The following is a 23,032-nucleotide window of genomic DNA, read 5'->3' as shown; positions in this document are numbered from 1 at the left end:
TCTATTTGAGCTGCTATAACAAAAATATCAAAGACCAGATGACTTATAAACAATAGAAATGCATTTCTTATAGTTCTGGAGGTTGGGAAGTCCGAGATCAAGGTCTGATATATTTGGTATCTGGTGAGGGTCCACTTCCTGGCTCATAAGGTGGGAAGGGCAAGAGTGCTCTCTGAGGCCTATTTTATCTCCTTAATCTTTATCTCCTATTGATCTCCTTAATGAGGGCTCTCATTACTTCCCAAATGCCCCAGCCCTTAATATCATCACACTGGGGATTAGGTTTCAACATATGAATTTTGTGAGGACACAGACATTCGTCCTCTTTTAAAATTGTTATCTGTTTACTGTTGAGTTGTAAGAGTTCTTTATATATTCTGAATACTAGGTCCTTATCAATACTTGATTTGCAAATATTTTTCCCCATTCTATGGGTTGTATTTCACTTTAATGAGCATGTCTTTTGAAGCGCAAAAGTTTTAAATTTTGATAAAGTTCAATTTATTTGTTTTTGGTTGCTTATGTTTTTAGTGCCCTATCTAAGAAACTGTTGCCTAATTCAAGGTCATAAACTCATACCTTTATTCTCTTCTGACAGTTTTATAGTTTTAGCATTTGCACTTAGGTCTTTGACTCATTTTGAGTAAATGTATATATTGGATACAGGTAGAGATCCAACTTCATTTGTATGTGTATATCCAGTTGAACCAGCATCTTTTTTTTTTTTTTTTTTTTTTTTGGTGAAGATTCTTCTTTCTCATTGAATGGGCTTGGCACTCATTGAAAATCAATTGACTGTAAAAGTGAGGATTTGTTTCTGGACTCTCAATTCTATTCTATTGCTCTGTGTGTCTATTCTTATGACAGTATTCTCTGTCTTTATTACTGTAGCTTTGTAGTAAGTTTTGACACCAAGTAGTGCAAGTCTTACAAGTTTGTTCTATCGATTTTTATTATCTGAAAATGTCTTAATTTTGTCTCAATGCTTGAAGTCTATTTTGCCACTGCAGAAATACTAATTCAATTTTATTCATATAATTTTAACAGTTATATATTCTTATTTACTTTTAAAAATATTTATTGAAAAAAATAAATTAAAAAAAATTTATTGCTTCGTTTTTGGCTGTGCTGGTTTTTGTCGCCGCGTGTGGGCTTTCTCTAGCTGTGGCAAGTGGGGGCTCCTCTAGTTGCGGTATGCAGGTTTCTCACTGCAGTGACTTCTCTTGTTGCAGAGCACAGGCTCTAGGTGCAGGGGCTTCAGGAGTTGTAGCACGTGGGCTCAGATTTGTGGCACATGGGCGTAGTTGCCTCACAGCATGTGGGATCTTCCCAGACCAGGGATCGAACCGGCGTCCCTTGCTTTGCAAGGTGGATTCTTAACTGCTGGACCGCCAGGGAAGCCTTATTTATTTTTTAATTGCTTAAATTAAAAAAAATTTTTTTGGCTGTGTCATGCATCATATGGGACCTTAGTTGCCCTGTGTGTGTGTGTGTTAGGCGCTCAGTCGTGTCCGACTCTTTGAGACCCCACAGACTACAACCTGCCTGGCTCCTCTGTCCATGGGGATTTTCCAGGCAAGAATACTGGAGTGGGTTGCCATGCCCTCAGGGATCAAACCCATGCCCCCTGCAGTGGAAGCATGGGGTCTTAACCATTGGACCACCAGGGACCACCCTGTACTTCCCTCCCTTTTATCCCCTTATTTGGTTACGCCAGGTCTTAGTTGCGGCATGTGGGATCTAGTTCTGTGACCAGGGATTGAACCCAGGCCCCCTGGATTGGGAGCATGGAGTCTTAACCATTAGTAGGAAGTCCTTACTCTGGTCACTTTTGATAGCCTCTAATTGCTTGCTCATTTTAAAAACAATTCCTGAGTTTACTTTAATTCTTTAAAACATTGCCTTACAATTTTCACCTTACATAGTAACATAAGAATTTGCATGCATGTTCTTGGAAATTTTTATTTTTTAAAAGCCTAACAGTGCAATAAAAAGTGTATTTCATCCAGGACAATCTAATAGTAAGTCCTGTGGAATATAGTGGAGTGTTTAAATGCATGACTACTGAAGTAGAGTACCTGGGTTCAATACTGGTTTTTTAACTTACTGGCAGTGTAATCTCGGACAAGTTGTCTAACCTCTGCGTGCTTCAGTTTTCTCAACTATAAATTTGAGAAAATAATATGTATCTCATGGAACTGTTATAAAGATCACCTGAACAAATGTATGAACACAGTGTATATTAGTAATTGAAGGCTTGTTCCTCTTAATCCCCTTCACCTATCTTCCCTACCCCCAACCCTCCTCCCTTCCGGTAACCAGCCACTTAGTCTCTGCATCTATGAGACAGTCTTCTTATGGAGTTCTGCTGCTGCTAAGTCGCTTCAGTCGTGTCCAACTCTGTGCAACCCCACAGATGGCAGCCCACCAGGATCCCCTGTCCCTGGGATTCCCCAGGCAAGAATCCTGGAGTGGGCTGCCATTGCCTTCTCCATCTGACGGAGTTCACGCATCCACTTTTCTGTTTCCTCCTTTTTTGTCAGGCACTTGAGAACGCTTTGGTGGTGGTGAATATGCCTGCTTCTAGCACTGCTCCCCATTATAATTTACTCACCCACTTATGGTCATATGGCTCCATATAATCAAATCAATATTTAAAATGAGTAAATAAGGACTTCCCTGGTGGTCCAGTGGCTAAGACTCTGTGCTTCCAACTCAGGGGGCCTAGGTTCAATCCCTCGTCAGGGAACTAGATGCCATAGGATGCAACTAAAAGATCCTGTGCGCTGCAACTAAGATCTGATGCAGCCAAAGAAATAAATAAATATTTTTTTTAAAAAAATGAGTAAACAGGCACAGAATGTGATTCTGAAGGCCCAAGTATGAGCAAAATACATGAACTTTTAATTGCCAACATTGCAACATATATTCTGTTGGCTAAGAAGCTTTCTCACATTTTCTCTTACTGACTTACTTACCAACAGGTACATATTTTACACACACAGCCCAATGGGTGCTTGCAGTTAATTTGTTGTTGTTGTTCAGTCAGCCACCCGGTTGTGTCTGACTCTTTGTGATCTCACGAACGGCAGCACGCCAGGCCTTTCTGTCCCTCACCGTCTCCTGGAGTTTGCCCAAGTTCATGTTCACTGTATCAGTGATGCCGTCCAGCCATCTCATCCTCTGACACCCTCTTCTCCTTCTGCCCTCAATCTTTCCCTGCATCAGGGACTTTTCCAATGAGTCGTCTGTTTGCATCAGATGACCAAAATATAAATGATAACAACTGTTACTGAAACAGAAATATCTCTTGAAAGCGAAAGCGAAAGTGAAGTTGCTCAGTCATGTCTAACTCTTTGCGACCTGTGGATTGTAGCCCACCAAGCTCCGTCTATGGGATTCTCCAGGCAAGAATACTGGAGTGGGTTGCCATTTCCTTCTCCAAATATCTCTTATTGTCTAATTATATGGCTAAGGCAAATTAACTGCAAATTGTAAAGGACTTATAAACTAAGGATCTGTATTCTCTTCTCTTTCATCTTTCTTCTTCGATTTTGCATTTGAAATCAAGCGAGCTCCTTATACTGCTAAAGTATAGTGGAATAGGGTAAGATCATCAACAAGCTGAAGCATAACTAAAAAGAAACTTTTTATAGGCATAAAAGGAAGCTTTGTACGGTAAAAAATTATTTATTAAGCACCTACTGTGTACTATGACTCAGAATCATTTATTCACATTAACCCCAGGGAGTCAGGAGCATCCTAATTTATAGTTGCAAAAAAACAGGCTTATGAAGTAACTTGCTGGAAGTCACACAGCTGGTAAATGACCCAGCTAGGAACCACACATCATTCCTCCCATCCCTGACATCTGTGCTCTTTAGAAAATACTAAACAAGCCTTCCTAGCACTGTCTTCAAGATTTGGTATACCAAAAGTTCCAATGGATTAGCTTTAAAAGTCTGTCCCCTCCACTTTCTACCCCATAAATTCAAAGAGGGAAGCCATGGTGAGTTAGTGCCATCTGCTGACCATCTCAGAGAAGGTAATGGCATCCCACTCCAGTACTCTTGCCTGGAAGATCCCATGGGCGGAGGAGCCTGGTAGGCTGCAGTCCACGGGGTCACGAAGAGTCAGACACGAATGAGTGACTTCACTTTCACTTCTCACTTTCATGCACTGGAGAAGGAAATGGCAACCCACTCCAGTGTTCTTGCCTGGAGAATCCCAGGACAGGGGAGTCTGGTTGGCTGCCATCTATGGGGTCGCACAGAGTCGGACATGACTGAAGCGACTTAGCAGCAGCAGCAGCAGCTGACCATTTCCCTCAACATCAGGATGAAGGACAGTCCTTGGGGTGGGGGGAACATTGTGCTATCTTAGGTTACCACCAGACTCCAAGGAAAAGCACAGGAGGATGGTGAACATCTTCCTGTAGAATTCTTGGTCTCCCTACAATGCCAAGGCTGAACAGTGATTCATTGAGAGAGAAAGTGGTAGTAATTAGAGGGAGAAAGTGGTGGTAGTTAGTGGTGGTAAATTAGAGGCCTTGAGAAATAAAGGCACAGGCTCCCACCACCACAGTGAAAACACACCTTATTCATTTTTGCAAATAAACCTTAGCATTTCCTGATTCTAGTACTCTAGCAATAAAAATAGATCCCTTAGCCCCACTCCAGAGTATTTTATCAAAACCATTAGGAAAAGGGCCTAGGTTTATTTTAACAAACACTCCAGGTCATTCTTAAGAGAAGGAAGGATGGGGGTAGGGGTGGTCACTACCTCAATAAAATGACAGCATTTTAGTCCCTGGTGTGAGATGTTTCTAGATAAAGAGTGATGATTCTGTGAATCTCTAAAATCTTACTAGCTTTTAGAAGAAGATATAGGGAAGTAATGGAAACAGTAGTGGAGATTAGGGTGCAAATCCTGGTTCTGCTTTGGCAAGTCACTTAAACTCTCCATGTTTTGATCTTCTCAGCTGCAAAACCAGAATGCAGATAACAATACCTTACTGGCTTGCTGTGAGAATCTGATGAGAAGGTGGATGTAAAAGCAGTTTGTAAAGTTCTATATAATGTTCTTAGTATTACTTTGAGTCTCATACTACTTATAGACATGAGCCTTTTTTTTTGTCTTTATCTTTTAAAATACACATTTTGAGCTCCTGTTATTGCCTGGCAGGATCAATGTCTGCTGGTCTGAAGGATCAGTGTTCAGCTATGAAACAGAAATGTCATTATTCAGAAGATACAGTGATTCTCAACTGAATGATGACTCTCTGAGAGGCTGTATGAAAATCTCTGGTAGAGGAGATTTTTTTCTGTTTATAAAAAGGAGCCTTGGGTTAAAAAAGAAAAGACTGAAAAACACAGTTTTAAAATCAGCAGACTTGGGCTGTATTTTTCTCTTTGCTTCTGACTCAGTATGTGCCCTCCTGCTTTTTCATAGGCCTCTTTCCTCATCTGAAAATCCAGTGCTAGATTGGATGACTCTGACTCTAACCTGTAAAATATTTTTTACTTAGCAAGTCACAGTGTTCACAATCCTGTGAGGTGGAATCAAGTATAAAAGGAAAAAGTTAATGTAAAGTAGAGACCTAAAATATTATGTGCCTTTAGTTATGTAGTTCACAAAAAGTAAATAACTCAAGAAGTCAACTCAAGTGAAGCTATTTGAGCTGGAAAGTAACATTTGACTTTCTTCTTTTTTTTTCAGCTTCAGCAAAATTTTAATATTTCACTGCATACTTTAAGACTATTATTTGCAATCATTATGGTCCAAGACAAACAAATTTCCCCTTCCCAAGTCTTCTACAGCTTTCCTATTAAAGTTTGTCCTTCCCTATCCTCTTTCACATTTTGGAACAATCTAGATACTTTAAGTACAAAATGAATCTTTTCCCATTAGTAAACAAGAAAACAGCCATTCACTACTTTGTATTTGACCGTCTTTTTAAAACAACATGGGGCTTCCCTGGTGGCTCAGATGGTAAAGCATCTGCCTGCAGTGCGGGAGACCCGGGTTCGATCCCTGGGTTGGGAAGATCCCCTGGAGAAGGAAATGGCAACCCACTCCTGTACTCTTGCCTGGAAAATTCTGTGGACTGGGGAGCCTGGTAGGCTACAGTCCATGAGGTCGCAAAGAGTCGGACTCGACTGAGCGACTTCACTTTCACTTAAAGCAACAGAAGCCTATTCAGAAAAGTGCTGAAAGTTGATATGATATGAAAGTATTTTGTTCCAAAGAGCTGATAAGACCACAAGTAAGTACTTGCCATCACTTTCTTGACAGAAGATCCGTATTATCACAGGGAAAATCTCAAATGACTCCGTGCCTCCAAATCCAGATTGGGGAGGGTGGCCTGACAGAAACTCACACAGGTTGGAACAATGTCTTTGCCCCAGGGTGTGACTAGGAACAGACTCTTGGAACACTTGGAACAGACTCCTTTAACTCTTGGAATACTGGGAACAGACTCCTTTATCATATAGTCAAGTGGTTCCTTTTAGGTTTGAACCCTTTCTAGCACAGATGATACTTTGTTTAAACTCAACATTCCTCTGTGCTCAAGTACCAAATGGAAGTCTTGGTATATCCTCATGTATAAGTTTCCCAATTTGAATAATGGCTCAGATGGTGAAGCCTCCACCTGCAATGCAGGAAAACTGGGTTCAGTCCCTGGGTTGGGAAGATCCCCTGGAGAAAGGAACGGCTACCCATTCCAGTATTCTGGCCTGGAGAATTCCATGGATGGAGAAGCCTGGCAGCCAGGCCATAGTCCATGGGGTCATAAAGAGTCAGACGGGACTGAGTGACTTCCACTTCACTTCGTAAGATTTATACCATCAAAGAACCTAACACAAAGTTCATGTCCCGATCCAGGTAGTGGATTTGTTGAGGGCTGATCCTAAAAATCCTGGTACGTTTTGACCCACAGAGAATAGTTTGGGGGTGATGTACTGAAACTACCAAATAAACGTGGCCTGTGTGATAAAACCATTACCAGTCTCATGCCAAAGCCACATGACCTTTGCTCACATTTGAGAAAAAGTTAAACTAAGTTGTATACAGCTCTGCTTGTTTTGTACTTTCTGGGACAAAGTCTACTTTATTAGTTTCTAAGAATTCCTTCTGGGATACTCAATCAGGTGGATCAACCATTGTATAAATTGTAGAATTTGTATCTATTAACATCTTTATTGCCAATTATAATTTGCTCTGATTTAATGTCATTTTCTGAAAACACCATCCTAGCTTTCTGCCAAGCTAAAGAAGTTGGAAGACAACTACTTAATTAAGTATTTATTGAATTTATACTGTATATTCAGCCCATGTATACAATGAAATACCTGCCTTCGAAGACTCATAGTACAGTTGGGAATACAGACTAAGTACATAAAACATCAGCCCATAAATAAAATTAAATACTCAGTTGTTCTGAGAATGATAGAAGAATACATCACAAGATTTTATTTCTATGATGAAGAATGTCACCACCTTCAGCTAAAGAAGCTGAAGTTGAATGGTTCTATGAAGATTCACAAGATCTATGAAGATCTTCTAGAACTAATAACAAAAAAAGATGTCCTTTTCATTATAAGGGATTGGAATGCAAAATTAGGAAGTCAAGAGATACTTGGAGGAATAGGCAAATTTGGCCTCGGAGTACAAAACAAAGCAGGGCAAAGGCTAACAGAGTTTTGCCAAGAGAACGCAGTGGTCATAGCAAACATCCTCTTCCAACAACACAAGAGAAGACTCTACACATGGACTTCAACAGATGGTCAATACTGAAATCAGACTGGTTATATTCTTTGCAGCCAAAGATGGAGAAGCTCTATACAGTCAGCAAAAACAAGACCGGGAGCTGACTGTGGCTCAGATCATGAACTCCTTATTGCCAAATTCAGACTTGAACTGAAAGTAGGGAATACCACTAGACCATTCAGAAATGACCTAAATCAAATCCCTTACGATTATACAGTGGAAGTGACAAATAGATTTAGGGATTAGATCTGATAGACAGAGTCTCTACCTGGAGAACTACGGACAGAGGTTCGTGACATTGTACAGGAGGCAGTGATCAAGACCATCCCCAAGAAAAAGAAAATGCAAAAAGGCAAAATGGTTGTCTGAGGAGGCCTTACAAATAGCTGAGAAAAGAAGAGAAGGTAAAGGCAAAGGAGAAAAGGAAAGATATACTCATTTGAATGCAGAGTTCCAAAGAATACCAAGGAGAGATAAGAAAGCATTCCTCAGTGATCAGTGCAAAGAAATAGAGGAAAACAATAGGATAGGAAAGACCAGAGATCTCTTCAAGAAAATTAGAGATACCAAGGGACCATTTCATGCAAAGATGGACACAATAAAGGACAGAAATGGTATGGACCTAACAGAAGCAGAAGATATTAAGAGGTGGCAAGAATATACACAAGAACTATACAAAAAAGATCTTCATGACCCAGATAACCATGATGGTTTGATTACTCACCTAGAGCCAGACAACCTGAAATGTGAAGTCAAGTGGGCCTCAGGAAGCATCACTACAAACAAAGCTAGTGGAGGTGATGGAGTTCCAGTTGAGCTATTTCAAATCCTGAAAGATGATGCTGTGAAAGTGCTGCACTCAATATGCCAGCAAATTTGGAAAACTCAGCAGTGGCCACGGGACTGGAAAAGGCCAGTTTTCATTCCAATCTCAAAGAAAGGCAATGCCAAAGAATGTTCAAACTACTGCACAATTGCACTCATCTCACACGCTAGCAAAGTAATGCTATTCTCCAAGCCAGGTTTCAACACATGAACCGTGAACTTCCAGATGTTCAAGCTGGATTTAGAGAAGGCAGAGGAACTAGGGATCAAATTGTCAACATCTGCTGGATCATCAAAAAAGTGAGAGAGTTCCAGAAAAACATCTGCTTCTGCCAAAGCCTTTGACAGTGTGGATCACAACAAATTATGGAAAATTCTTAAAGAGATGGGAATACCAGATCACCTGACCTGCCTCCTGAGAAATCTGTATGCAGGTCAAGAAGCAACAGTTAGAACTGGACATGGAACAACAGACTGGTTCCAAATTGGGAAAGGAATAGGTCAAGGCTGCATATTGTCACCCTGCTTATTTAACTTCTATGCAGAGTATATTATGAGAAACGCTGGGCTGGAAGAAGCATAAGCTGGAATCAAGATTGCCAGGAGAAATATCAATAACCTCAGATATGCAGATGATACCATCCTTATGGCAGAAAGTGAAGAAGACCTAAGAAGACTCTTGATGAAAGTGAAAGAAGAGTGAAAAGTTGGCTTAAAACTCAACATTCAGAAAACTAAGATTATGGCATCTGGTCCCATCACTTCATGGCAAATAAATGGGGAAACAATGGAAAGAGTGAGATCTTACTTATGGGGGCTCCAAAATCACTGCAGATGGTGACTACAGATATGAACTTCAAAGATGCTTGCTCCTTGGAAAAAAGGATATGAGCAACCTAGACAGCATATTAAAAAGCAGAGAATTACTTTGCTGACAAAAGTTTGTTACTCAAAGCTATGGTTTTTCCAGTAGTCATATACGGATATGAGAGTTGGACTATAAAGAAAGCTGAGCACCAAAGAATTGATGCTTTTGAACTGTGGTGTTGGAAAAGACTCTTGAGAGTCCCTTGGACTGCAAGGAGACCCAAGCAGTCAATCCTAAGGGAAATCAGTCCTGAATGTTCATTGAAGGACTGATGCTGAAGCTGAAACTGCAATACTTTGGCCACCTGATGTGAAGAACTGACTCACTGGAAAAGACCCTGATGCTGGGAAAGACTGAAGGCGGGAGAAGAAGGGGATGATAGAGGATGAGATGGTTGGATGGCATCACCGAATTGATGGATGTGAGTTTGAGTAAGCTCTGGGAGTTGGTGATGGACAGGGAAGCCTGGTGTGCTGCAGTCAGTGGGGTTGCTAAGAGTCGGATACGACTGAGTGACTGAACTGAACTGAACTATGTCATCATAGCAATGTCAGATATTTTTGTTTACATACCATCTTATTTTTCCCCACTAGAAGCTTCATGAAACATTTTTGTTTTGTTCAATGCAATTTCCTCAGTGTCTGGCATGTAATTGGCACTCAATAAATATTTGCTGACTGAATAAGTCAAGTCCTTAGGACAGTCAGAGAAAGGAGTTTTCATAGGGTGCCTCCAGTTGAGACCTGGCCTAACTAACGCTTTTATTCATCTTGATTCATAGCAATCTATAAATTTTAGCAAATAACTTCTTTATATAATAATAGGAAAATGTGTATATAATTGAAATAGAAGATAGAGTGGAATGAAAGGATTAAATTGGGTGTTAAAGATTCCAGGAGACCTACTTAGCTTACTGCTCAAAGAAGTTTGTCCTAGAATCAATGGTTTTCAAACATTGTTTTAAAGGAGAACAACTGTATTTTCAAGCAAAACCTCAATAAATTAAACAGTTTATTAAAGCAGAGCTGTTCTGATTGACTTCAGCAGTGGCTTGAAGGAGGGTTTGGGGAGTTCCCCTCTCTTAGTCCCCTCACACCTACAAAGAGGTTTGGCTTCTGAGGGAATCCTAGAAACGCAGTTTGAAAACACTGGGATGAAGGAACTTTAGAGTCTATACTCTCTGAAAATTCTATTCATGAAGGCAGCTGAGTTAAGACCTGGGCTCCCTTTTGGTCTCTGTCACTTTAAGCTGAAGGAGTACTAGGAGTTAGCACTAGGAGTTAGCACCCAGAAAGACAAAAATCACATGTGGCCTGGGCCAAGGCCAATGCCCCTTCTCATGGCCAGACTTGGGAAACTATAAGTCACATTTCTCTGATCCAAGACTGATGATGGTTAAATAACTTTGACTTTGGCTTGCGTGTCGTCCTCCCCCTACTCTCTCCTTCCCCTCCCTCCTCCCCCAGCTCAGAACTGAAGATATCCAAGCTCACTTGGCAATTTCTCAGGGCTTCGGAGTTGATCAGAATCTTATATACAAAGTAATTTGGTGCCCACCCGGATGGGAAAATATTCATTTGTCACCATCCGGCACCTTGTCAGCTAGCTGGTTGATTTGCTTTAGATATCCAGAGAGAAAGCAGCCATACACACGCAGGGGTGGAAGGGTAACAGAAGAGAGCTGAATGAAGTAACTATTTACCAAAGTGTGCTCAGCTTTAAGGGGGACAGAGGACTGTAAAGAACCCCAGGACTAGCAATGGCTGGAAGTTATCACCACTAGGCTTGAAAAAGCAAGGAAAGAGAGCTGTAATCAACAGAGTGGCTTGAGAACTTGGTAAAAAAATGCCACCACTTCCGTGTTCCTAAAGATAAGGATGTGGAACCCTCGGAAGAAGGAACTTATCGACTCTTACTGAATCGGCGGCTTTCAAGACTTCTCGAGGTCGGTCAAGCCACCGGTCTCACTTTGACCTTCCCAGCCAAGAGTCGAAAATGATCAGTTTACTGAGACGAGTTGGGACTACAACTCCCAGCATGCATCTCTCCGCTTCTATCGCAAACTTTTCAACTCTAGAGACTTCCGGAAGAATCGTTTGTCGGGACTTGTAGTTCCCCAGTTCGGATCGGCCGTCTGCCATAGGAGCCTGCTCATTGGAGCCCAGGTCACCGCCTCCTTCGCTTCCCCTCGCCGTACATCGATGTCCCACGCACGCACGCGCAGCGCGTGTCCACGCCCCTCCCGAGACCTAGGACGCAGGCGCGCGCACGCTCCCGGGGCCCGGTGGGCGGGGAGGGGGGGAGCGGGGGAAGGAGGAGGGGGAGGGTGGGGGGGTTAGGTGTCTATTGAGTAGACGGCAGTGGGGCACGAAGAGAGCGGAGCTCCTGGTGCCAAGCGGGTCAACGCTGCACTGGGCCTAGAGCGGGCAAGAGATTCCGAAGCTAAGGGAGCGAACTTTGCGAGAAAGAGTCGGCCGCTGAGACCCAGAAGGCCGCTGGGGGCGAAGCCCCGGCCTAGGCCCCGCGGAGATGTCGGGCTGCGGAGCTTGTACTTGCGGCGCGGCGGCCGCGCGAATCTTTAGCTCATCGCTCGTCTCCGCTCAAAGAGGTAACGAAGTAGTCCCTCACCTGAGCCCTTCATCCAGGAGTGTCCTGGCGGGCGGTGGAGACTCCGGGGAGGGCAAGAGACCGCCCCCACCACTCGGTGCTTCTCCTGGCACCCCCCCTTCCGTGGCATGGGACTCTGCCAACCTCTGGAGCAGCTGTTTCTCACATTTGAGGTGAACCCCTGTGTTCCCCAACCCGCTGGCTTTCAGGCCTTTGGGGCTAGCATGTGGCCGCTTCGCAGAAACCCTGAAAGCGGGGGACAAATTGCTCCGTTTGTTATAAAGTGTCCCCAGACCCCACTCAGAGCTCCTCCGGGGACTGCCGGCTGCTCTGACTGCGGTTCCTCTTCCGGAGCCTGGCCGGCTTCCCCTCGGGCCCGGATGGAGGGCTGCCACTGTTGGGATCCCCTGGGGCCTCGGGGCGCCGACCCGGCCGTCCCGAGCGCTGGCCACGCGAGGCCTCGGGTGTCACAGTCATTGTGCGGTCGCTCACGCCGGGACGTAAACCGGACTCGTGCTGTTCCTAGGCGGCCGCGGGAAAGCGTCTGAGGAGGTGCCGGTTCGCTCAGCAGTTGTTTTTGAAGTACTTGGGTGTCTCAGCAGTCGTTTGCCGGGTCTGCTAACTTGACAGCCGCAAGTAGTTTTTGAAGGGTGGCGCTTGTTTACCTTTCCTTTCAGTTTATCAGGAGTTGCGAAGAGATGGTACCCCAGCCAAGAGATTCCGGAAAAGAAACCATTTTTCTGTTCCCTAAATCTATGAATAGCTGACAACAGGCTAGATCCTGTTTTAATCACTAAGGTCTAGGCAAATTCGTTTTGTTTTGGATTATCAGCTTGTGATCTCGGGGCGGAGGGGGAAAGCCTTCTATTCCTAATATTTAGCATCATTGTAAAATCCTTACTGTTTACTAAATGTTTATTTTCTGACAGTTTATTTCACACAGGGATTAAATGAGGTTGTGTGGGCAGAAGCATTTCCTAAAATGGTATGTAAATATAAAGGAGTGAATTTAGCCTCCAGACACTGTTAACCCTGAACAAGTAGACATCCATATTCTAGGAACTTCGAGTTGCAAACAGTTGAAAGTGACAGTTGAATTCATTTATCTGACACACTTGTTGACAGCCTCCTGTGTGCCAGGCCCTGTTTTGGTGCTGGAGATGGAGGGGGGAATAAGTCCTCACCTTCAAGTTTAGAGAACTAGACAAAGAATAATATTGTTTCTGGGCCTGTATGAAATATGTGGGTGTCCTTGGGTAGGGAAGGCTCCTTTTGACAAAAGTCTTCATTTCTATCAATTGTCCCTGAAAACTGAATTATAGGAAGTGGTGCAGTTGTTTATTTGTCTTTTCAAAACAACAGCTTCTTTAAAAATTAAGTTTAGTAAAGCAACTATACTCCAATAAAAGTTAATTTAAAAAATTAAATCTGTCCTTAGGTAAGTAGAAAATTAATGGCTTATTTAGGAATTATCTGTTTGTTTCTCAGTTAATACAAGTTTACTAGAGCTTTTCAGAAATACCAAACCATAGCTTTTACTGTAAAGGAGTAAGTTAAACTTTAAATGTGAGATATTACCCAATATCATTATAGAATTTAATATTTCTATGTGACAATGAAACATTAAATGGTTTTCACATGGATTTGAGACTTTCCCAAGGCTTAATTACATAAAATGTTTCTTTTCCATGGTAGAAACTCTATACATACGTCTACAAAAATATAAAGATAATTTTTTTTAAAGCTGAAAAACCTCCAAGAAGGTTATTTTTATTTAGAATTCCTGGAAAGAGGAAGAGAGTGAAAGAAAAATTAGAATTGAACTTTAGTGTATTATTCTTACAATTAGTTAAGAATTTCAACATAATTAAATAATCTCATCAATATAGTCTTCTCACAGGAAATTGTACAGTGATTTAAGAATAAAAGGGGAGATGTCATAACTCCTCTGAAGTACAGTGCTGTTCTGTTTCTGTTCCTTTATCTGTCATGTTATACTTTTAAAATTTTAAATGGTAGTTTGAAAAATTACTTGATAAGCTGTCATACTAGACACCGGATCTGTTTTCTTTCCCTGTTGGGCTATATGTATCCAATTTAATATTTTCTTCACTGTTCTCTTTGAATATGAAATGCATGTTAAAGTAAAAATTTTAAATATTTTTTTTGCTCAGATTGCTGGTGTTTTCACTATTGGTGTATGTGTTTTTAAAATGTACCTTGCATATATAACAGTCAGTTTGCATTCTAAATATGTGCGTTCAAAAATGTTTGATTCCATTTAAAAAATCCTCAGTGACAATACTTGATCTGAATTTGGCTGTGAGAGTTGTGTGATTCTGTATAACTCTCTTGATTTCTGGATGTTTTCTGTTCTTTTCCATTGGAAGGGTGTCACCTCATAAGGATGTAAATGAAGATTTGAAGATGCTCAAACTTGTTGGTTGGCATCCATAATTCTCATGATAGTTACGTAATGTGCCTAACTTAATAGTTTTTAGCTAGATTTTAGTTCCCTCCCTATCTTGTGATTAAATCCAATACAAAATAAATAAGACAAAATGAATAAGTGATAGAACATCTTTATTTATGAAATTATACACTATTTCCTAATCACTTCTCTTTTCTTGGGCATGTTCACCTTCAGACCAGTAGATTAATAGCGTTAGTGAAAACCTGTCAAATATTTTTAAACTTGAGGAAGGCTATTACAGGAGTCATGTTATTTTTCTTTATTAATAAGTATTGAGAATTCCTGAAGTAGTAACTTGGACATAAAGTAAAAAGTTGAGATTATTAAAAGCAGTAAGTATCTACTAAATTGCAAGCACCATGAGTGTTTGTTGAATTTTGTCTCCAATTTGTGTTAAGGGTCTAGTGTTTAAGAGAGCATCCAACTTGATTTGCCATTTCATAAGTTGTTAAATGCTTAAATATGTCACTACAAATAGCTAGTTTAAAATTTTCATTAGTTCTTTTGCTCTGTTTCTAAAATGCAAATCAAAGATCAATTTATCTTTTAAGCTGAATCATTGGTGTATTTTTGGAGAATGCTTAGTTTAAGATTGAATATAGGAAGTTAAGTATTTAGAAATTGAATAAAATATTCTCCTGTTCTTAAAAGCCCTAAAATCATTATACCTTATTCTAATATATAGTTTTTAAAAAACAGCTGCTCTGAAACTCAAAGGTTTATCTTTATGACAGAAGTTTGTAAGTGGTTTAACTTTTAACTGTCTTCTGTCATTACTGCCAAGTAGTCTTTTGAAATATACTTCACATAAATACTTGCCCTTGTTTGGCTTTTAGGTGTTTTTCACCTGGGTTCACAGGCTTCCAAAAGGCCCAGGGATAAAATTCAGAGGCTCTTTGAACTTTATTTTCACTAGTCTCTGAGAGAAATGTAGCATTTCCTCCAGTTATAAATATAGGCAAGAAACTGTAGTAGTATTAGCAATACCTGTGGAATTGCCACCAGTCTAAATCACAGATGTTTTCATTTCGCATTGCATTGCTGATAGCCCAAAATATTGTTTACACTTTCCACTACTTTGAAATCATGGTTATTTTAAAAGCTGTTAGATCTTGTTTAATTTTGTTAAGAAGCATATTTTAAAAATATATTAACTACTTCAGGATGATTGGGTTCCTATATATTTTATTCTGTACATTTAAAAATGTTCTGAATAGGCTTCACCAGTGTGCCAGAGGACGAAAAAAAAAGGGTTAACAATTCCTGATTGGCTTGCTGCTGTGCTTTCTGTGAAGATGTTACCTGATTGGTGAATGACTGGTCATTTACATTGTTTTGTATGGTGGTTTTAAAAAGTGTGGTCCTCAAACCAGCAGCATAGGCATCATCTGGGAACTTGTTAGAAATGCATTCTTGGGTCCCACCTCATACTCTCTCAATCAGAACTAGGGAAGATCCCCTGCAATTGGTGGTTTAACAAGCCGTCCAGGTGATTCTAATGCATGCCCAAGTTTGGGAACCAGTGGTTTAGTATTTATAGCATCATGTGTAGCCCTTAGATTATAGAATGTTAAAACACCACTTCAGTACCATACTATCAGGGCCAGCAAAGAAGTTCTTAAATTAGAAGTCTAAATAACATGAACATGTATTTTAAATTGTATTTTCTTTGGTGACTGTGTAATTTGGTTTCATATGTTGCTTCATTAGTTATTTAAAGTGAAGAATTTATTTTTCTTTCTATTCAAGTAGATTTTAAAAGAATCATGTTCATCATTTTTATTTCTCTTAAATTCCCAAAGATAATTTCCTTTCAGCTTATTTTCTGATAGTATTAGATACTGTACATTGTTAAATGCTATTTTAAAAGATGTAAGTGGAAAATAATACACTATATGTGAAACTTCAGGTATAAATTTTGTTCTAAACATCTGAGTACAAATATAATATCCAGGTACAAATATAAAGGTTGTTATAATTGTAGTTTTCTTTGTGAATACATCATAAAAGTTCAGTTAAAAGATTAGACTTGTTACATAGATTATAGTAAATTATTATATTATGCTAGTCTTTCATTTAATGGATGTTCTCAGGCATACACAAAATAGAACACTGAACCCCCAGATATCCATCACCCAGCCCCAAGGTACATTCAGCTTTCTGCATTCTTGATTTCATCTATCCCTCTCTCCTGAAACTTTGTCTAAACTTGCTTCTTAGAGGGACATAGTCTTTAAATACATACTATGTCCTTGAAAAAACATTAACGTTTAGCTTAAATTTCATAAACTGTATCTAACAAGAGTCAGTTCAGTTCAGTCACTCAGTTGTGTCTGATTCTTTGCGACCCCATGGACTGCAGCACATCAGGCCTCCCTGTCCATCACCAACTCCCGGAGTTTACTCAAACTCATGTCCATTGAGTCATCACTGACTCAGTGGCATCACCAGAGAGAATAATGGCTAACATAATTTACTGCAAAACATGGAAATGTTACACTTGAGAAAATTTGAAATGTCTTGAAAATGTTACTTATAAGGAATGCATCAATTTTTTTTTCCCTCAATATTCAAGCTTAATAGTGTTAAGCAAAATTTTATACTTTTGGGGTTAGGGACCGGGATGTTATAATCCTTTTTTGGTGTTCTTTGTGAATTTATATAGAAATAAAATTTTTTTCCTCTTTGTATCTTTGCTGAGTAATTTGGTGGGTTCATTTTTGTGCCTTGTGGAACTGGAGATGGCACGGTGATAAGTTATTCAGTGTAAAAGGAGTTGGAAAATGGGAGGGGGTTGTTAATAAAACAGTTACACAACTAAGCAATTGTTTTTGAATTATTTTAACTACATAATTTTAAACCAGTTTTTGTATTTGAATACAGCATATACATGTGTGTATCTTTTAAAAAGCCCTAACAAGTGTAGAAATTAAATCCTAAGTTGTGAATTGTGCAGGAAATAAAATGAGGGAGGCAAAATCAGTTTCTTAAGTTTATCTAAGTGTTCACCACCACCACCGGCCTCGCCCCCAGTGTTGTTTAATCACCTCCTAATAGCAGTCTGGGAAACTTGCTTCATGGCCAATGTACCTTATTAGCTTTTGCAAGATTCTAAGTAGCTCTAGGGTATTGAGGTCTGTGGAATTTTGTTTAACTTACGACCATTCAGTTATCTTGTGTAGGGAGCAGTCTTTTAAGGACCGACTTGGGGAATACTGCCTCACAATATGGAGTATGGCTCTTTTGCCAATGACTGTAATTTATTTGGGAGTTTATTTTGTATTTATATGCAGAGAAGCAGGAGTCAGCAAACAATGATCCCATAGAACAGATCTAGACACCTATTTATTTACATTTTGTTTGTTCTTGTTGGTAGATATAAGACATATAACAGTATAGAACTTAAATGCCCTTGTTCCCCTTTCACACTTTGAAAGGGCCATTAATTGTTGTCGCTGGTCTTTCCTCACTTCCAAAGCACAGGTCTGGCCAGTTTTTGAGGATGGTGTCACCAGTTTGTACTATTGCTGTGAAAAATGTAACTTTTTCAACTTCCTTAATGCTTAAGGGATTTTTGTTTCCAGGGGATTTATTGAAGACGTGTTAATATTTGATGTGTAGACTAAATAAATTTCATTGTATTTTCAGGTATTTCTTGTAGTCGTATTCATATACCAGTTTTAGGAAGGCTTGGGACCTTTGAAACTCAGCTTCTACGAAGAGCTCCTTTTAGAGCTTTTACAGAAACACCAGCATACTTTGCCTCAAGAGATGGGATAAGTAAAGATGGCTCTGGAGATGGAAATAAGGTATTTTATCTTTATTGGCATCTATATACATATGTGAGTTCCCTCATTTAAACAAATATAATAGTACTCTGTATTTCATTGGTTATATGTTTTCATTGTTTGGTTGCTAAGTTGTATCCTACTCTTCGTGACCGCATGGACTGTAGCCCACCAGGTGACTCTGTCCTGCATTTCCCAGGCAAGAGTGCTAGACTGAGTTGCCATTCTCTTCTCCAGGGGATCTGCCCTACCTAGGGATCAAACCTGTGTCTCCTGCATTACAAGCAGTTTCTTTACTGCTGAGTCAGCAGGGAAGCCCATGTTTTCTGTAGGAGATATAAGATGATGTGAAGAATTTTATGTATTTTTATTTTGTGTATCAGCCTGAACCATAACATTATTTGATAAGCATTTCATTGGTAAGCAATAATTAAAATTTCTAACACCCCAACACAGTAAAGAAGCTTCATTAAATAATTTATGTAGTCAGTCTGATGGTTGGTTGGATTAAGAATAGCCATCCTTTTCTACTTCTACACAGCTCTTAAAACTCATGATAATATAAACCTTACTTCATCCTCTACCTAACAATCTTGGATATCTGTATGACTTAATGGTGGGCTACTCTGTAGCTCATTTGAAAAGATCCTGATGCTGGGCAAGATTGAAGGCAGGAGGAGAAGGGGATGACAGAGGATGAGATGGTTGGATGGCATCGCTGACTCAATGGACATGAGTTTGAGTAGGCTCTGGGAGTTGGTGATGGACAGGGAGGCCTGGCGTGCTGCAGTCCATGGGGTCCCAAAGAGTCGGACATGACTGAGTGACTGAACTGAACTGAACTCTAGCTAGGAAACAGATGATTGGTAACTTTATTAGGTCAGTGAATAATCATGTTTTTTATTATGCAAATTTGACTAACACTTGAGTTATTAATATGTGTGAGACAGAATGCTAGGTGTTTTCATATACACACTTAGTCCTAACAATGCCTCTCTAAAGTAGGTGAAATTATCCCCTCCCTTTTTTTTAGAGATAACAGAAGTTAGATTTAAGAAAGTTGAGTCACTACTTGTCATGGTAATAACTCTCAGTTCAATTTCATAGTAAGTTTTTTAGTTACTAATGCTTATTGACATTTTTTTCCTCTAGTATTTACTGTCATGGAAAAAAAGCTAATATACACGCTGGATCATACCATGTAAAGAAGGGAAACAGTAAATGTTTTTACTAGAACTAGTTTTTTTATAAGATTAATTTACAAACAATATAAACATAAATTTAAATACAAACAAGTTGCGTGGCGGTTGCCTGAAAGTAATAATTGACACTTTTTCTTTTCTTGCACAAACATTAGAAATCAGCAAGTGAAGGAAGCAGTAAGAAATCAGGCTCTGGAAATTCTGGGAAAGGTGGAAACCAGCTTCGCTGTCCTAAATGTGGTGACTTATGCACACACGTAGAGACCTTTGTGTGTAAGTATTATTTTTTCTGTTCTTCTTTTTCCCTGCCTTTTCTGTAAGTCATTAATTGCACGGAAGTATATACATTATATCTTATATACATCAGAATTATTTTTTTCCTGAACTTACAATAGTCTCTCTTATGGTCACCAGATACTAAAAATCTCTTGGACTAGTAATGCTTTGAACTGTTACGGTATAAGATAATTTAAGAAAACTCTTTGCTTCCTTGTTTTGCTTGTGTGTGTTCGTCACTTAGTCATGTCCAACTCTTTGTGACCCTGTGAACTATAGTCCACTAGGCTCCTCTGTCCATGGAATTCTCCAGGTAAGAGTACTGGAATGAGTTGGCATTCCCTTCTCCAGGGGATCGTCCCAACCCAGGGATTGAACCTGGGTCTCCTGCATTGCAGGTGAATTCTTTACCATCTGAGCCACCCAGCAATTTTAGTAGATAAACAATTCTTAATGGTTAAGCTGTGTTGAGACGAGCCCCGAGAGGCAGGCTATATGCTTAGGAATGGAATGGCTTGGTGAGATGGTAACTGTTTAGCTTTTTAAGGGACTGCTGTAGATGTTGCTAACATGGTATAAGGGCTTCCCTGGTAGCTCAGCTGGTAGAGAATCTGCCTGCAATGTGGGAGACCCCAGTTCTACTCCTGGGTCAGGAAGATCTCCTGGAGAGGGGATAGGCTACCAACTCCTGTATTCTTGGGCTTCCCTGGTTGTTCAGATGGAAAAGAATCAGCTTGGAACATGGGAGACTGGGGTTTTATCCCTGTGTTGCGAAGATCCCCTGGAGAAGGAAATGCCAACTCACTCCAGTATTCTTACCTGGAGAATTCCATGGACAGAGGAGCCTGATGGGCTGCAGTCTGTGTGGTCACAAAGAGTTGGGCACGACTGAGCGACTAAGCACAGTACAGCACATAGATGCTGTACCGTTTTACATCCCCACTAACAAGGTAGGTGTAAGGGTTCTAATTTCTTTACATCCCCAACACTGGTTTCTCTTTTTTTATTATAGCCATCCATCATAGGAATAGAAAGTGGTATTAATATCTCATCATGGTCGTGATCTACATTTCCCTAATGACTAGATGTTAAATATCTTTTCATGTGCTTATTGACCATTTGTATGTCTTCTTTGGAGAAGACTTTCTGTCCATTTTTAGGTTGAGTTTTCTTTTTCTTTTTTTGTGTGTGGGGGTTATCTGTTTATTGTTGAGGTGGAAGAATTATTTATTCTGAATACTGGGCCCTTATCTAGATTCGTGATCTGCAAATATTTTTCTTATCCTATGGGTAGTTCTTTATTTTTAAATGCTATATAGGAGTCAGTTAACTTTTACTATAAAGACCAAGTAGTAAATATTTTAGACTTTATGGGCCGCATTGCCTCTGTTGGGACTTTTCTCATTTGTTGTTACTGTTCGAAAGCAACCATAGACAGTGTAAAGAAGTGAAATCGGCTGTGTTCCAATAACGTTTTGTGCATAACACTGAAATTTGAATTTCATTAACTTTCATTATCGATTTTTAAATGTAAAAGCTGTTCTTAGCTCCTTGATCTTCCTGTACATATTTCCTCTCACAAATATGTTTATAGTGATTTTTCTGTTTTCTTATAGTGGTATTACTGTTGCTTGACTGACTTTGTTGAAATGAAATACCATTTCTGTCAGTCCATTATGAATATTTAGAAAATCATCAGAAATTAAAATAATATCTAAGATTGTTGGTTATAAGTATATATATTAATTTTTTCTTTGCCCTTTTTTTTCCCCTTAAAAAAAATAACTTTATGAATAGTGTCCCTAGTTTTATTTAAGGTAGAGCCTTAAGTTATGGGGTTTTTTATTTTGGGCTTTTCTTGGGATTTTTAAAAAATTTGTTTCTTATTTAACTCAAGGGGGAAATTGAGGGATAATTTATATACAGAAAAGGAAAGAAAACGCATGGATTCTGAATGTACAGTGTGATGGATGTGCATGCCAGTATTTGCAGCACCCCAGAAGGCTCCCTCATGTTCTTTCACAGTCACTAACCTCTCTTCCCCCAATGCACCCACTGCCTTGACCTTCATCACTAGAGATTGGTTTTGCCTGTTTTTGTATTTCATTTAAACAGAATCATACTGCATGTTCTGTTGCTTTTGGATGGAGCTTTTAGTTTTTATGCTTATGTATGTAATACTTTTTGAAGGCTTACTGTAATTATGTGTCTCATTGAGTGAGGGTAAACTTTTATGCAGTGGCTTGGAGAGTTTATATTTGACCCTGAAACTTTTTCAGAATTATGAAGAACTTTGATTTAAACAAATATCCTGAAAAGGTTTTTACTAAGATAATCTTTCTTCTGTTGTTGATATACTATACAAGCATGTTTATTGGCATCAGTATTCTGTTTGTAAAGGAATATAGAATACCTGTAGTAATCATTTAAAGGAAGGAGTTTTATTTATCCCCTGAAAATTTAACAAAATCAGATTTTGCCCCTTGTTTTAGGAATAAAAAATATGTATTGCAATGCTTGTTTACTTGTTTTTCTGAAATAGCATTTTGACAAGTTGAACCTGGATAATGTTGAATGTGTTTCAGTGTAAAACAGTACTACAAATATTCAGGTAGAATTTAAGCAACCCTTCAAGGAGGAGTGAGGAATAAGCAAAGAGGAATGTTTCTGTCAGTATTTCTCTTTCCCTTTGACCTAATTTCTTCAGAGAACTATTTCGTTCTCGTGTTCTCAGGCCAGATTTTCCGGTGACACAGCCTGAACTAGACTAGAGGCTTCCCTGCCCTTTAATCCTTGCCCTGTTTACTACCATCAGTAACAGTTACTAATTGGTGCCTGGTCATAACATAAAGCCTCTGTCTTTTCCATTGATGGGAATTGGTGATAATAAATTTTGACTTGTGTTAATCAAAAGTACTTGAAATAGCTTGATCTTTTTCTTTAGGGAAGCCTTACTAGGTGATTGGTAAATGGAATACACACGTGATCCCTCATCTAGTTTAAAATTTGTGGCTAGAATTTGTCCAGAATGTATATTTTTGATTGGCTTTTTGTTTAAGAGCAGATATGTAATAATTAAATTGGTTGAATTCATAAATAAATTTATTTTTTAAATGTGGAGTGGTCTATTTTTTTTTAAACTTTGATTATTTTGTGAAGATGGAGGTGTGCTTGCCAGTCAGTGCAGTTTTTTTGTAATCTATGGATAGGTAGTTACAATATT

The 23,032-nt window shown here is 39.5% G+C and overlaps 1 protein-coding gene and 1 non-coding gene across 3 annotated transcripts in view; both read left to right on the top strand.

Annotated features, from left to right (window-relative positions):
- The first annotated feature begins 2,676 nt into the window (after positions 1-2,676).
- TRNAG-UCC (transfer RNA glycine (anticodon UCC)) lies at positions 2,677-2,749 on the top strand. Its single transcript has one exon. It is a non-coding gene; the product is annotated as a tRNA-Gly (tRNA).
- A 9,051-nt stretch (positions 2,750-11,800) lies between these two features.
- CLPX (caseinolytic mitochondrial matrix peptidase chaperone subunit X) overlaps positions 11,801-23,032 on the top strand; it is a 44,682-nt gene continuing 33,450 nt past the window's right edge. For both annotated transcript variants that reach the window (XM_027971499.2, XM_027971498.2), the window contains exons 1-3: positions 11,801-12,071; positions 18,192-18,352; positions 19,689-19,806. In XM_027971499.2, the coding sequence (XP_027827300.2) occupies positions 11,993-12,071; positions 18,192-18,352; positions 19,689-19,806 (358 nt within the window). In that variant the 5' untranslated portion in view covers positions 11,801-11,992. The remainder of the gene's footprint in view (positions 12,072-18,191; positions 18,353-19,688; positions 19,807-23,032) is intronic.

The sequence above is a fragment of the Ovis aries genome, chromosome 7 (assembly GCF_016772045.2).
Source record: "Ovis aries strain OAR_USU_Benz2616 breed Rambouillet chromosome 7, ARS-UI_Ramb_v3.0, whole genome shotgun sequence".
Taxonomy (NCBI): Eukaryota; Metazoa; Chordata; class Mammalia; order Artiodactyla; family Bovidae; genus Ovis; species Ovis aries.
The sequence above is the reverse complement of the archived record's forward strand: the minus strand, read 5'-3'. Positions and strand labels throughout refer to the sequence as shown.